The 16,159-nt window shown below is 43.3% G+C and overlaps 1 protein-coding gene across 1 annotated transcript; it reads left to right on the forward strand.

Annotated features, from left to right (window-relative positions):
• Window positions 1-12,442: 12,442 nt before the first annotated feature.
• cdkn1cb (cyclin-dependent kinase inhibitor 1Cb) lies at window positions 12,443-14,447 on the forward strand. Its single transcript, XM_039018021.1, has 3 exons — window positions 12,443-13,120; window positions 13,295-13,412; window positions 13,816-14,447. The coding sequence occupies exons 1-2, from the start codon at window positions 12,592-12,594 to the stop codon at window positions 13,408-13,410; spliced, it is 645 nt and encodes a 214-aa protein (XP_038873949.1). The 5' UTR covers window positions 12,443-12,591; the 3' UTR covers window positions 13,411-13,412; window positions 13,816-14,447.
• The last annotated feature ends 1,712 nt before the right edge of the window (window positions 14,448-16,159 follow it).

Below are 16,159 nucleotides of genomic sequence, written 5' to 3' on the forward strand. Positions count from 1 at the left end.
TAAACCGCTGGCAACAAAAGTGAGTCCACCCCTAAGTGAAAATGTCCAAATTAGGCCAATCCGACACTTTTTTTTTTGAAGACAGCTAGCGGGCCACGGCTAGCAGGCTAGCAGATGGGCATTCAGGGGACGTCGCGACGAAGGAGCCTGTTGAAAAAAACCCTCGGGCAGATTACGTCGGTAGTCCAGTCGTGATGGATCGGCAGGGCTCCTTATCGGCAATAAAAGGGGTCCAGGCCAATTGGCAAAATAGATATTGTAGCCCAAGGAATGACTGACGGACCTCTTCAGCTAGCTGGGAGATGGGCCTAGCATAGGCTAGCTCCAGGCTAATTGGTGCTTTGGGACAGAGATGTTAGCCAGGAGAAGCCAATCGGATAGCAGCGAGCTAGCTGCGATGATCCAGGTGAAGCGGTTCAGAGCTTGCGGTAGGAATCTGGTCATATCTCAATCCAAGATGGCGTAGCAGTCAGATGTCCTTTGTCCTCGTCCTGTCCCGTGTATATATATTTTATATATTTTTCTTCGCATTTCTTTTTATATATATATTTTTTCTTCTTAAAAACTCAACTTCAAAACACTCTCCGGCAACCCACCTCACCAAATGTGGTGCGGATCTGTTTTTTTCCTCAAAGGTATTATTCACCTCGTATCCGAAATCTACAACAGAAGCTAGCCAGAAGTTAGCCAGCTCACAAGCTAACGTGAGTAGTTCAGCTAACCACAGCTAGCGCTCATCAGCTATCCTTTAGCTCGGAAAACTATTGCCAGTTTCGTACAACGCGACTCAGACCAGAGCATACCAGACCTATTTTCTCTCCATATCCCCGGATTTTTACCGCAAGCTCTGGACATTTACACCGGGATCTTGCAGCTAACTAGCTGCTATCCGAGTGACTATTGGCTAACATCAATTCCGGAGCAAACACCAATTATCCCGGAGCTAGCCAGCTGAAGAGTTCCATCAGCCACTCCCGGGCTACAATCACCTATCCGGACCCGTTTTACTGCCGATGCGGAGCCCCACCGGGCCTTCACGACTGGGATACCGACGTTATCTGCCCGAGGGAGTTATTCAACTGGCCCCTCCATCGCGACGTAACCTGAACGCCCATATGCTAACTGCGGCCCGCTAATCGTTAGCTGTCCTGAGCATATCGGCTGCTATCTGAACAGGTCTATCGAACAATCTTCTTAGGCCACTATAACTATTTTGACAATTGGATTGGTCCCCTCTACCACACGGAACCCCACTAATCTACCGACGGAAATGCACGGCGTGGCTAAAATCAGACCTCCATCTTCTGCTAGCTTGCTACCCATGACTAGCTGTCTGAATCACGAAGCTAGCACCAGTTAGCAAACACTATTCTACAATTCACAACCTCTCTTTCGCCATCCGGCTTGGATTCTCTGTCGACACGACCACGTCTGGTCTGCAGACGATTACCCCATCCGCTGTGCCCTCAACCGGCCTCCGTCTGAGCAGACCCCCTCCGTCTGAGCAGACCACCCCCCGGGCTACTAACTTTAAACGCCGCGGGCTAGCTTAGTGGAGGCCTCACTGCTCCATCTACGGCTGCCCCCTGGACACTATGATCACTTGGCTACATAGCTGATGCCTGCTTGACTGTCCATTAATTCATGGTACTCCATTCCGTTTATTTGTGTTTTATCTGTCGGCTCTGTGCTTTAACTCAGGATCTGTGTGTAGTTAATCCGACCCTCTCTGCCTAGCCGTCGCCATTTTTACCTGCTGTTGCTGTGTTAGCAGACTAGCTGCTGTTATCTCACCTGTTGTTTTAGCTAGCTCTCCCAATCAAGACCTGCAATCACTTTATGCCTTATTGTATGTCTCCCTCAAATATCAATATGCCTTGCATACTGTTGTTCAGGCTAGTTATCATTGTTTTGGTTTACAATGGACCCCGTAGTTCCACTCTCCGTACCTCTGATACCTCCTTTGTCCCACCCCCCACACATGCGGTGACCTCACCCATTGAGACCAGCATGTCCAGAGATACAACCTCTCTTATCATCACCCAGTGCCTGGGCTTGCCTCCGCTGTACCCGTGCCCCACCATACCCTGGTCTGCACATTATGCCCAGAATCTATTCTACCACGCCCATAAATCTGCTCCTTTTATTCCTTGTCCCCAACGCTCTAGGCGACCAGTTTTGATAGCCTTTAGCCGCACCCTCATCCTACTACTCCTCTGTTCCTCGGGTGATGTGGAGGTAAACCCAGGCCCTGCATGTCCCCAGTCACCCTCATTTGTTGACTTCTGTGATCGAAAAAGCCTTGGCCTCATGCATGTCAACATCAGAAGCCTCCTCCCTAAGTTTGCCTTACTCACCGCTTTAGCACACTCTGCCAACCCTGATGTCCTTGCCGTGTCCGAATCCTGGCTTAGGAAGGCCACCAAAAATTCTGAGATTTCCATACCCAACTATAACACTTTCCGTCAAGATAGAACTGCCAAAGGGGGAGGAGTTGCAATCTACTGCAGAGATAGCCTGCAAAGTTCTGTCATACTTTCCAGGTCTATGCCCAAACAGTTCGAACTTCTAATTTTAAAAATTAATCTCTCCAGAAATAAGTCTCTCACTGTTGCCGCCTGCTACCGACCCCCCTCAGCTCCCAGCTGTGCCCTGGACACCATCTGTGAATTGATCGCTCCCCATCTAGCTTCAGAGTTTGTTCTGTTAGGTGACCTAAACTGGGATATGCTTAACACCCCGGCAGTCCTACAATCTAAGCTTGATGCCCTCAATCTCACACAAATCATCAAGGAACCCACCAGGTACAACCCTAAATCCGTAAACATGGGCACCCTAATAGACATTATCCTAACCAACTTGCCCTCCAAATACACCTCTGCTGTCTTCAATCAAGATCTCAGCGATCACTGCCTCATTGCCTGTATCCGCCACGGGTCCGCGGCCAAACGACCACCCCTCATCACTGTCAAACGCTCCCTAAAACACTTCTGCGAGCAGGCCTTTCTAATCGACCTGGCCCGGGTACCCTGGAAGGATATTGACCTCATCCCGTCAGTTGAGGATGCCTGGTCATTCTTTAAAAGTTACTTCCTCACCATATTAGACAAGCATGCTCCGTTCAAAAAATGCAGAACCAAGAACAGATATAGCCCTTGGTTCACTCCAGACCTGACTGCCCTCGACCAGCACAAAAACATCCTGTGGCGAACTGCAATAGCATCGAAGAGCCCCCGCGATATGCAACTGTTCAGGGAAGTCAGGAACCAATACACGCAGTCAGTCAGGAAAGCAAAGGCCAGCTTTTTCAAGCAGAAATTTGCATCCTGTAGCTCTAACTCCAAAAAGTTCTGGGATACTGTAAAGTCCATGGAAAACAAGAGCACCTCCTCCCAGCTGCCCACTTCACTGAGGCTAGGTAACACGGTCACCACTGATAAGTCCATGATAATCGAAAACTTCAACAAACATTTCTCAATGGCTGGCCATGCCTTCCTCCTGGCGACTCCAACCTTGGCCAACAGCCCCGCCCCCCCCGCTGCTACTCGCCCAAGCCTCCCCAGCTTCTCCTTTACCCATATCCAGATAGCAGATGTTCTGAAAGAGCTGGAAAACCTGGACCCATACAAATCAGCTGGGCTTGACAATCTGGACCCCCTATTTCTGAAACTGTCCGCCGCCATTGTCGCACCCCCTATTACCAGCCTGTTCAACCTCTCCTTCGTATCATCTGAGATCCCCAAGGATTGGAAAGCTGCCGCGGTCATCCCCCTCTTCAAAGGGGGAGACACCCTGGACCCAAACTGTTACAGACCTATATCCATCCTGCCCTGCCTATCTAAGGTCTTCGAAAGCCAAGTCAACAAACAGATCACTGACCATCTCGAATCCCACCGTACCTTCTCCGCTGTGCAATCCGGTTTCCGAGCCGGTCACGGGTGCACCTCAGCCACGCTCAAGGTACTAAACGATGTCATAACCGCCATCGATAAAAGACATTACTGTGCAGCCGTCTTCATCGACCTGGCCAAGGCTTTCGACTCTGTCAATCACCATATTCTTATCGGCAGACTCAGTAGCCTCGGTTTTTCTAATGACTGCCTTGCCTGGTTCACCAACTACTTTGCAGACAGAGTTCAGTGTGTCAAATCGGAGGGCATGTTGTCCGGTCCTCTGGCAGTCTCTATGGGGGTACCACAGGGTTCAATTCTCGGGCCGACTCTTTTCTCTGTATATATCAATGATGTTGCTCTTGCTGCGGGTGATTCCCTGATCCACCTCTATGCAGACGACACCATTCTGTATACTTCCGGCCCTTCCTTGGACACTGTGCTATCTAACCTCCAAACGAGCTTCAATGCCATACAACACTCCTTCCGTGGCCTCCAACTGCTCTTAAACGCTAGTAAAACCAAATGCATGCTTTTCAACCGTTCGCTGCCTGCACCCGCACGCCCGACTAGCATCACCACCCTGGACGGTTCCGACCTAGAATATGTGGACATCTATAAGTACCTAGGTGTCTGGCTAGACTGCAAACTCTCCTTCCAGACTCATATCAAACATCTCCAATCCAAAATCAAATCTAGAGTCGGCTTTCTATTCCGCAACAAAGCCTCCTTCACTCACGCCGCCAAACTTACCCTAGTAAAACTGACTATCCTACCGATCCTCGACTTCGGCGATGTCATCTACAAAATAGCTTCCAATACTCTACTCAGCAAACTGGATGCAGTTTATCACAGTGCCATCCGTTTTGTTACTAAAGCACCTTATACGACCCACCACTGCGACCTGTATGCCCTAGTCGGCTGGCCCTCGCTACATGTTCGTCGTCAGACCCACTGGCTCCAGGTCATCTACAAGGCTATGCTAGGTAAAGTGCCGCCTTATCTCAGTTCACTGGTCACGATGGCTACACCCACCCGTAGCACGCGCTCCAGCAGGTGTATCTCACTGATCATCCCTAAAGCCAAAACCTCATTTGGACGCCTTTCCTTCCAGTTCTCTGCTGCCTGCGACTGGAACGAATTGCAAAAATCTCTGAAGTTGGAGACTTTTATCTCCCTCAACAACTTTAAAAATCTGCTATCCGAGCAGCTAACCGATCGCTGCAGCTGTACATAGTCCATCTGTAAACTACCCACCCAATTTACCTACCTCACCCCCCATACTGCTTTATTTATTTACTTTTCTGCTCTTTTGCACACCAGTATCTCTGCTAAATTGTAATTACTCGATTTATTGCCTACCTCATGCCTTTTGCACACATTGTATATAGATTGTATATAGATTCTCTTTTTTTTCTACCATGTTATTGACTTGTTTATTGTTTACTCCATGTGTAACTCTGTGTTGTTGTCTGTTCACACTGCTATGCTTTATCTTGGCCAGGTCGCAGTTGCAAATGAGAACTTGTTCTCAACTAGCCTACCTGGTTAAATAAAGGTGAAAAAGAAAAAAAAAAAAAAAAAAAAAAAAAATATGGAGAAAAAGGAGTCCGATAAGCTCTGGGTTGAAACACGCTGTACAGACTGGCAGGAGTTGTCCTGGCTAAAGGTTAGCCGATGACCACTAGCAGTGGCTAGTTGACTACTAGCTAGTAGCTAGTTAGCTGGCTAGTTTCTGTTGGGGGTTCCGGTTCTAAAGTAAAGAAAATAGCATATCCATACCACATTGGGTGAGGCGGGTTACAGGAGAGTATGTTGAAGTTGGGGTTAAGAAAAATATAAAAAAATATATGCGAAGAAAAAAGATATAAAAAGATATATACACGGGACACGACAAGACGAAGACAAAAGCTGCCTGACTGCTACACAATCTTGGATTTAGACGTATGTGTGAGGTCTGCTGTTTGGGGGGAGTGAGAATAGAGCAGAAGACACATTTTTGTTGTTCGCTATAACTAATGGACTAAGTTATATTGTATTATAAAGAAGTCAGCCACAGTTGACTTGGGCCATTTTTCAAACAACGCGATGCCTTCCTGGCCCCAGTGCATATTTCCAAACTATGTTTGCATATAATTACAATAAATTCTAAAAACTATATCGGTATTATTTTGTCAATTTATTTAATCGTTTTTTTTAATTAGATATTTTTTTTGAAATATTATTTTAACAGTAGTAACCATAATTAATAAATGGCACCATGCAGGACTCTATATCAGTTCTTATCAAAGAACCCTATAAAAGGCATCTATTTATAACTTTTAGGTGTTCCATATACTGTATGAAGCAAGTGATAGAACCCTTTTTGGTTCTAAAAGGAACCTTTTTTTCTAAGAGTGCAGAGACCTTTTCCAATGCCTCGCAAAGAAGGACACTGATTGGTAGATGCGTAAAAATTTAAAAAGCAGATGTTGAATATCCCTTTATGCATGGTGAAGTTATTAATTGGGCTTTTGGGGGGTGTATCAATACACCCAGTCACTACAACGATATAGGTGTCCTTCCTAACTGAGTTGCCAGAGAGGAAGAAAACCGCTCAAGGATTTCACCATGAAGCCAATGATGATTTTAAAACGTTTATGGAGTTGAATGGCAGTGATAGAAGAAAACTGAGTATGGATCAACAACATTGTACTAACTCTACAAAACGAACATAAATGATGAAGTGAAATTAAGAAAATATTCCAAAACACGCATTCTGTTTGCAACAAGGCACCACAGTAATACTGCAAAGAATGTGGCCAAGAAATTAACTTTTTGTCCTGAATACAAAGTGTTATGTTTGGGGCAAATCCAAAACAACATATATTTTTTTATATTTTTTATTTCACCTTTATTTAACCAGGTAGGCTAGTTGAGAACAAGTTCTCATTTACAACTGCGACCTGGCCAAGATAAAGCATAGCAGTGTGAACAGACAACAACACAGAGTTACACATGGAGTAAACAATAAACAAGTCAATAACACAGTAGGAGAAAAAAAAAGAGTCTATATACATTGTGTGCAAAAGGCATGAGGAGGTAGGCAATAAATAGGCCATAGGAGCGAATAATTACAATTTGGCAGATTAACACTGGAGTGATAAATCAGCAGATGATCATGTGCAAGTAGAGATACTGATGTGCAAAAGAGCAGAAAAGTAAATAAATAAAAACAATATGGGGATGAGGTAGGTAAATTGGGTGGGCTGTTTACAGATGGTCTATGTACAGCTGCAGCGATCAGTTAGCTGCTCAGATAGCAGATGTTTAAAGTTGGTGAGGGAAATAAAAGTCTCCAACTTCAGCGATTTTTGCAATTCGTTCCAGTCACAGGCAGCAAAATGAGGTGTTGGCTTTTGGGATGATCAGTGAGATATACCTGCTGGAGGGCGTGCTACGGGTGGGTGTTATCGTGACCAGTGAACTGAGATAAGGCGTAGCTTTGCCTAGCATGGACTTATAGATGACCTGGAGCCAGTGGGTCTGGCGACGAATATGTAGTGAGGGCCAGCCGACTAGAGCGTACAGGTCGCAATGCTGGGTAGTGTATGGGGTTTTGGTGACAAAACGGATGGCACTGTGATAGACTGCATCCAGTTTGTTGAGTAGAGTTTTGGAGGCTATTTTATAGATGACATCACTGAAGTCGAGGATCGGTAGGATGGTCAGTTTTACGAGGGTATGTTTGGCAGCATGAGTGAAGGATACTTTGTTGCGATATAGGAAGCCGATTCTAGCTTTAATTTTGGATTGGAGATGCTTAATGTGAGTCTGGAAGGAGAGTTTACAGTCTAACCAGACACATAGGTATTTGTAGTTGTCCACGTATTTTATGTCAGAGCCGTCCAGAGTAGTGATGCTGGACGGGCGAGCAGGTGCGGGCAGTGATCGGTTGAATAGCATGCATTTAGTTTTACTTGCGTTTAAGAGCAGTTGGAGGCCACGGAAGGAGAGTTGTATGGCATTGAAGCTCATCTGGGGGTTAGTTAACACAGTGTCCAAAGAGGGGCCAGAAGTATACAGAATGGTGTCGTCTGCGTAGAGGTGTATCAGAGAATCACCAGCAGCAAGAGCAACATCATTGATGTATACAGAGAAAAGAGTCGGCCCGAGGATTGAACCCTGTGGCAGCCCCATAGAGACTGCCAGAGGTCCGGACAACAGGCCCTCCGATTTGATACACTGAACTCTATCTGAGAAGTAGTTGATGAACCAGGCAAGGCAATCATTTCAGAAACCAAGGCTATTGAGTCTGCCGATGAGGATGTGGTGATTGACAGAGTCGAAAGCCTTGGCCAGGTCGATGAATACGGCTGCGCAGTAATGTCTCTTATCGATGGCGGTTATGATGTCGTTTAGGACCTTGAGCGTGGCTGAGGTGCACCCATGACCAGCTCTGAAACCAGATTGCATAGCGGAGAAGGTACGGTGGGATTTGAAATGGTCGGTAATCTGTTCGTTAACTTGGCTTTCGAAGACCTTACAGGCAGTAATGTTTCTAGGATTGCCTGGGAGTTGTTTGAGTGGGGAGGAGAACACTGAAAACTAGCTGCTATTGTCAGAGGGGTTTGGAATTCTCTTTCTTATTGGTCTATTAACTAATTTACCGCCTGATGATGTCACCAGGCAGGCCAAAATTCCATCCCACCAAAAACAGGCTGAAATGTCAGGTGGCCTTTTCAAACAGCTCTTACACTGAAAGGGTATTATCATAATTTTCACAGCATTATTCCAACTTCTTACTAGTCTATTACAGAATTCCACTGGTAAATCACTCACTCTGTTACATGGCCTACGGAATGTAATGTAAAATGTGACCAAATTGGCATTTTTGGTTTCATTTGCTTGTCTTAAAGGCCCAGTGCAGACAAAAATGTGATTTCCCACTCTATGAAGTTATGTAGTATATTCTTGGCCAGGTTACAGTTGTAAATGAGAACGTGTTCTCAACTAGCCTACCTGGTTAAATAAAGGTGAAATCAAAAAATATGTAAGCATTCACATTTTTGCATTTTCTTATAAACAAATACAGCAAAAAATATGCACCCGCCTGCAGGTAATGCAGATGTTGGCACCATATAAATCTCTACAGAAGTCCAATGGTGTAATAAACAACACCAAATTGGTGGTGGCTGGTTGGGTGTGTCAGCTCACCTTTTCTCCAGGTAAGCTGACGAAGAGTGGAGGACACAGACCAATTGGTTTTACAGGTGGTAATAGGGACATCAGTTGTATAAATGGTTGGCCATTTCCCCTAGCAATGAACATAGCCTAATCACACTTCAAAAGGCCCAGTCGTATGGGTAAGATCTTAGTGCACCACACCCTGGAAATGGGTCTTGTAGTTCCGGTCGTAATGCTGTTTAGAAGTGGAAATGCCACTTGAAAATGCAGAGCCACTCGCAAATGACGTCTGATGTGCAGTCAGTCACATTTGCAAAATAAGGCAATTTGTATACTTACTCCATGTTTTGGTACAATCCTTCAGATTTTTATTTTTGGGGAAGTCAACACTGTATTTAATGGAAAATGTCCTTCAAGCTCTGAACTGTGTTTCTGATCTTGATCTTGAACATAAATAATTAATTGTATGTTTTCGCCCACTTATTTCCCTGTACCATGTACTAGTAGGCTTACATATAAGTGGTATCATGCACATTTGCTAAATAGCATGTTTAATGAATCTCACAAGTGAGTGGGGCCCCCTATTCCCATCTTCACACAGGCTTCATATGTATAACCAGACAAATCAAATCAAATTTTATTTGTCACATACACATGGTTAGCAGATGTTAATGCGAGTGTAGCGAAATGCTTGTGCTTCTAGTTCCGACAATGCAGTAATAACCAACAAGTAATATAACCTAACAATTCCACAACTACTACCTTATACACACAAGTGTAAAGGGATAAAGAATATGTACATAAAGATATATGAATGAGTGATGGTACAGAACGGCATAGGCAAGATGCAGTAGATGATATAGAGTATAGTATATACATATGAGATGAGTAATGTAGGGTATGTAAACATAAAGTGGCATAGTTTAAAGTGGCTAGTGATACATGTATTACATAAAGATGGCAAGATGCAGTGGATGATATAGAGTACAGTATATACATATACATATGAGATGAGTAATGTAGGGTATGTAAACATTATATTAAGTGGCATTGTTTAAAGTGGCTAGTGGTACATTTTTACATAATTTCCATCAATTCCCATTATTAAAGTGGCTGGAGTTGAGTCAGTATGTTGGCAGCGGCCACTAAATGTTCGCCACAAACAGTCCGTGGACATGAACCTGAAAATCCACAACTCAGCATTAACTTCCAGGTAAATCCCATGACAAAACAAGATAAAGCATGGGCCACACCTCCCTGCCCCAAGGGTCCTGAAGAGCAGGTCCTGGGGCCACAAAAGAAGCCAGTTACGTCACCCACTGCTGCAGTTCCAGACAACGGGCCAGAGACACACACACAGGGAGGGTCAAGGGTGTGTGCGTGTGCGTCTGTCTGTCGGATTTGGGAAAGGTTTCCATTTCAGGGAAAATGGTCTGACAACAACACTATTCCTTACCTGAAAGAGTAGGTAAAATACAAACCATTAATCAACCTATTTTCTATTTTCTTGGTTCATCAATTGCTTGATTAATTTGTCAGAAAACATCAAACACTTTCATGAGTTAATATATTAATGTAGTCTACTTGCAATGAACCAGTACTGCCACATAATTAAGTTTGCACTAAATAAAATAATCTTCACATTTAGAATTGGTGCTGTTGTGAAGCCTATTTTGATAGAAATTAGTTTGAGAACCACGAGAGGGCGCTACCGCATAGCAAATAAAAGTGACACCATAGGCTTTAACAAACCCGATCCAACATAAACCACTAGCGTGTAAACCAAAGGAGGTCGCTGTCTCCCTTCACACTGCAACGTTAGGCGTTTCCATTTGGTCTCTGGTTTCTTAGTAGATTATTAATGTTATTGCTAGAAGAGTATGGGTTCTGCTGCACAATTATATCAGTTACCTAACTTTGGAGTGTCGGTATTGTGAATTCAATGAGCAACAACAGACCAATGCAACAATTTAGATATTACCTGAAAAAAAATATGGTTTCAAAGGCAGTTTACAAATGATAGCATTAAGAACAACAATAGGCTAATCATGATAATATTAATAAATGTCGACAAAAACATTTAAATATATAAAAATAAAGAGTAAGTCTTGTCAATCAAATGCAAGAATTATATTATAATTTTAATATGGTTGCATGGTTGCTTTGCATCTAGCCTCAGGGCCGGATTACCGAACGGGGAGGCAGGGCACGTGCTCCAGGGCTCCCGACCTACAGGGGGCCCCCAACCCAACAACAACAAAAATATATTTTTATACAGATAGCATATGTTAGCAAAATGTGTAGAATTGCAGAAAATTTGCTTTAAAAATGAAACGTTTTGTTTTTGAACAAAAACATAAAATGAGCTATAAAACAGCACATTTTATTCTCTGCCTCATGGCAAAAAGTGTAGAATTACAGGACATTTGCTTTAAAACTAAAAAATATATAGCTTAGCCTCAAAACAAAATGTGTAGAATAGCATTATAAAACTACAAATTTTTCTCTCTGCACCATGGTAAAATGTATTGTAATGCAGTAAATTAGCTGATTTCCACCCAAAAAATTATAAATCCCCCCCAAAAGGTCGGTGCCAGGGGTCCCAAATGCAGTAGTCTGGCCCTGTCTAGCCTACTGTTCACTTCATTAACTTCACATCAAATCAAATCAAATGTATTTATATAGCCCTTCTTACATCAGCTGATATCTCAAAGTGCTGTACAGAAACATACTTAGTTGAGTATTAGAATGAGATTTGATGTTTCACTTGTAGAACTAATATTTCACCAAATTTGAGGTTTCACTTGTAAACGAGACAGGTAGGCTATTCGATTTTTTAAATGGTGGGTGTTTGCTGTTTTACATGGGTTAGGTTCTTTACAACGGAGCAGCAATGAAACATCTGAAATCTCACAATAATTTAAAATGGTGGTCTTACAATAGGCTATTGGACTATTAGAAGCGGAGACATTTTTTCTTAAACAGCAATAATATGTGGTAGACTTCTGCACTGCCAACCTCTACGCTTTGGTTTGTGAAGCGGTTATTCGATCTCTCCTGCGGGACGTGGCTGTGCAGCTGGTGAGGGAGAAGCGGTAGGGGCTGGGGATTGGAGGAAAGGAAAAATACATAGTAAGCAATCTTTAGGCAGCAACAACAGTTTCCCATCGACTTTCGAAAGGCATTTCACTCAATGCCAATACTGACACCACAGGCACAAATCAAAAGCTAAGCTCTAGATGGCCCCCGTCCAAATCTTCGTACCAGCCAATGGAAATGGGGTATGGAGGCATATTTTTAAAGGGTTGGACGTAAACGAACCAATGGGATGGTCGAGCGATCCGGCTACATGAACCTACAACTGTTTGGGACTTTAAATACGGTGTGGCGCTCTACTCGGGTACATTTAAACAGAACCGTGTGGCACAACTCGACAGAAGCGAAAATATTTTGCTACACTCTAAATCCAGGCATTTATCCATAAAGCATTTTGTTAATTTTTTTGTGGCTTTTTGGGTTGGACTTTGGTAAGACAATGTCCAACGTCCAGCTATCAAGCAGCGCCCTGGAGAGGTTGGCCGCACGGAGGACCTTTCCTCTCCACGCACGCACAGGCGTCTGCCGTAACCTTTTTGGACCGGTGGACCACGACGAACTGAACCGGGAGATGAAATCCAAGATGTGGGAGATTTCTGAGAGGGACCAGCGGAGATGGAACTTTAATTTCGACGCCGACGTGCCACTGTCTGGGGACTACGAGTGGGAGGAAACCCCGGTAGATACGATTCCAGTCTTCTACCAGGACTCTGTACAGGTCGGGAGGAACAGGATTGTAACACCAGTCAATCTGAAGCAATGCGTGGACTTTATCCCACTGGATGTATCGCCTCTTTGCGAGGACCGTTTGACCAACTCTGAAAGTAGCACTCCCTGTCCCACCGAAGTCAACCAGGAGAACTGGGCAATGAAGCAGAACTCGGGGAAGATTACCCGCAAACCAGCCCCGTGCGTTCGAAGCAAAAGAACGGCTACTACTGATACAACGACCACGGCACATATTACAGGTAAATATCGCTCACCTGTAAGCATATTGTGTTTTACGCGTTGACGGTGGTTGTCGAGATATATTTGATCTAGTGATGTAGTCATTTTCATGCTGTCCGGTCAAGTAGCTAATATTTGGCTACCTGGGGCCACGGCGTGAATTCCTGGTTTTTAAATGTTGCTTTTCTTTCCAGACTTCTACGTGAAACGTAAAAGGACGACGACCGAGACGAAGCTGAGTGAAAGCACTTGCCAGCATCCTTCGTCTCCCATTCCTGTAGAACAAACTCCACGCAAGAGAATTCGTTGAAGGTCTGTAATGGTTTATAGTTTCAAGAGGAATGTGTGGCATTTTAGACATAGGCCGTGCGTTTTACTAATACTGGACAAAATGGTTACTTGTGTGTAATTGCTCGTATGGGGGTTATTTAGTTGACGATACGCGTTCGCCAGTAATGCAAAATCAAAATACTGTTACACGCTTGCACTGATTGAGGAGGCTGAAAAATGAGTGAGCGCTCGTAGTAGAGTAATGTGTGGTTGGGGGAGGGGAGTCTGTGTCACTGTGGCGGGAAAGGCTCATGCAAATGGTGACGCCTGCTGGGGTTAGGCTACAACTCTGATTTTATTTTGAGACCACACTCGTGATTTTTGTCTGTACAATTATTTATTTTTTAGTCAACGGACGCTAATGTATTTTTTATTTCCTTTTCAGGCGTTAGCACTATTTTTGTGATAATCGTTTCTCCTACCGTCCGATTTGAAGGAGACAGAAAACAAGGGATGGAGAACCCGCCTGCTCGACTGTCCATCGGCTTGGTGCGTCTCCGAGTGGACCTATATGGAACGTAGCCTACAGTCCGTGGACTCTCAGGATTGAACGGTCGGGAGAGAGAATTCGCCTAAGGACTCAGACAAAATGTAGCATTCATGGTTGCTTTGCATACAGCCACTTGACAGTGTTAAATGTTTAACAACTGTGCAATCCTAAATTACTTTAAATTGTCTACACTGGCCAAAAGTGTACAGCTTTATAAAGACATTATAAATGTTTATTTCTGTTAAATATTTCTGGGTTGTGTAAATAGGCAATTTTTTAAGACTATTCTAACTTATAATTTATTTGTTTCTTTAGGCCTACATTTGCAAATGCCGTTTTGATTTAGTCAAAGGGCACATTTTTTTATTTTATTTACAAAGTTTTATTGTGATGTTTTGCAATCATGTAGCTTTTTATAGTGCACTTGAAATGTAGATTTCATCGTTTTTCTGAGCCGTTTCTATATCATTGCCCTCATTTTCTGTTTTGCAAAAGATGCAAATAAAATATTGTCATTGAAATTTAAACATTTGTTAATGTTTGTATCTTCTCCGAATGTTTGTTTATAGTAAGGGTCAGCTTTATAGTGTGTAAGAATAGTGTGAATTATCTAACGTGTAAAGTAGTAACTGAAGCTTACAGCAGTATAGACACCAAAGCCTACATCACCTCATAGCTAAGCCAACATCTGTTGCCCCCCCCCAGTCATTGCACCAGACACAAGAAAAATTTGCACCGCCTGCTCTGTTTTGCCATCAAATAGCCTACCCCTTTCCCTGTGATGAAAATAATTAGCCACTTCTAATTACACACTCATATGGCAAGATAATTATAGCCATTAGATGAAACAAGCATAGGCCTAGACACAACAATAAAATCTTACCTAAAATAAAATAAAAATGTACATTTTATAATGTCTTGTCGGTTCACCAATGTCAGCCCCACATAACCTAAACTTCCCTCGAGCAAAAACATAATTCAAGGTCAGCTTAAGGTTTTTGCTGTATGCAAAAAAAAATGTTATCCTTGGTTTTTTTAATGAAATGATGATGGGCCTAAAAAGAAATATGAAAGACAATGTAAGCCTTTTTGTCAAGAGGTTATAGGCTACAATCACCATACATTTTCAAGTTATATTTCTTTGATACCGGTAGTCTAAGTTTATCTCTGTGTGCCAATATTGCTTGTAGGCTTTGGGAAAAAAAGTATAAGCTTAGTTGAATTGCATGATGGCGCATTTAAACGTGCAGCCATTGGCAGCTGCGGGATATAGTCTGGGATTTAAAGGCCCTTTCGCCCTTCTAAAGAAAGGCAGCAGCTGCCTTTGGAACCCCGCATTGTCCACACGGACACCCCCACATTCACCCGCACTCAACAACTCGTCTAAAGAACCTCTCACCCACACTGTTTACTCCGTGGAAACACCGCGCCACACCACTTCGGCCGTGGAGGCCACCTGCCCAAATAAAAAAAAACGACTAGTCTTTGTAATTGTCCTTGTCCATTGAAAGGAACCATTCAGTTGGTCATACTTGCAAGTTTACCCTTAATTGAAAGAAAGCAAACCACGCACTCAGCATGCTCATGCGCTATAGGACTTTGCTAAATGTATAGGCCTATGCCCCCTTCATAACGCTGACAAATGCCCCTATCCGTGGCTTAACCAATTAATATAACATGTTTATGCGTTATAATGTCTACATTTTGAGGAATTGGAAGACTTTTGATGGCGAGAATGACTTTGCCAGCTCCACGCATACACGCGTACCTCGGACGGTCTTGTTCTCATTTCCAACACAAAGAGCTTCCCATCTCCATTCTTTCCTTTTTGTTGCCATATGGCAAATCCATGTAGACATAGCCAAGACCCATTAATTCAGCCACATAATGTCCTGCATTGAAGAACAAAAGAAACGTTGTTTGCCTCCTCTATTGATATGAACGGCTGAAAAAAATATATAATTAAACTATGGCGATATCCAGCTAATTATAGCCCATATGTCCACAGAGAGTATCAGGGTTGTTCAACAAACTGTTAAATTCTCCATACTTTACATATTTAAGATGACATATGTTCACGGGTAGCCTAACTTTAATGATGTCCCTTCCGAGTTTTAGGGGTCATCTTTCTTTCGTGTCAGCATTTGAATTTGAACAATTTGAATTTGGCCTATGGTCTTTTTTGTCTTCCCTGAAAGTGTTATTATTTTTTATTTGAAACGATTTTAAATATGATTCA

The sequence above is a fragment of the Salvelinus namaycush genome, chromosome 21, assembly GCF_016432855.1.
Source record: "Salvelinus namaycush isolate Seneca chromosome 21, SaNama_1.0, whole genome shotgun sequence".
Lineage (NCBI taxonomy): Eukaryota > Metazoa > Chordata > Actinopteri > Salmoniformes > Salmonidae > Salvelinus > Salvelinus namaycush.

Excerpts from the sequence above, each read along its gene's own strand:
- cdkn1cb (XM_039018021.1), top strand. The coding sequence starts at position 12,592 with ATGTCCAACGTCCAGCTATCAAGCAGCGCCCTGGAGAGGTTGGCCGCA. Across the intron at positions 13,121-13,294 it reads GACCACGGCACATATTACAG|ACTTCTACGTGAAACGTAAA; the intron begins GTAAATATCGCT and ends TTTTCTTTCCAG.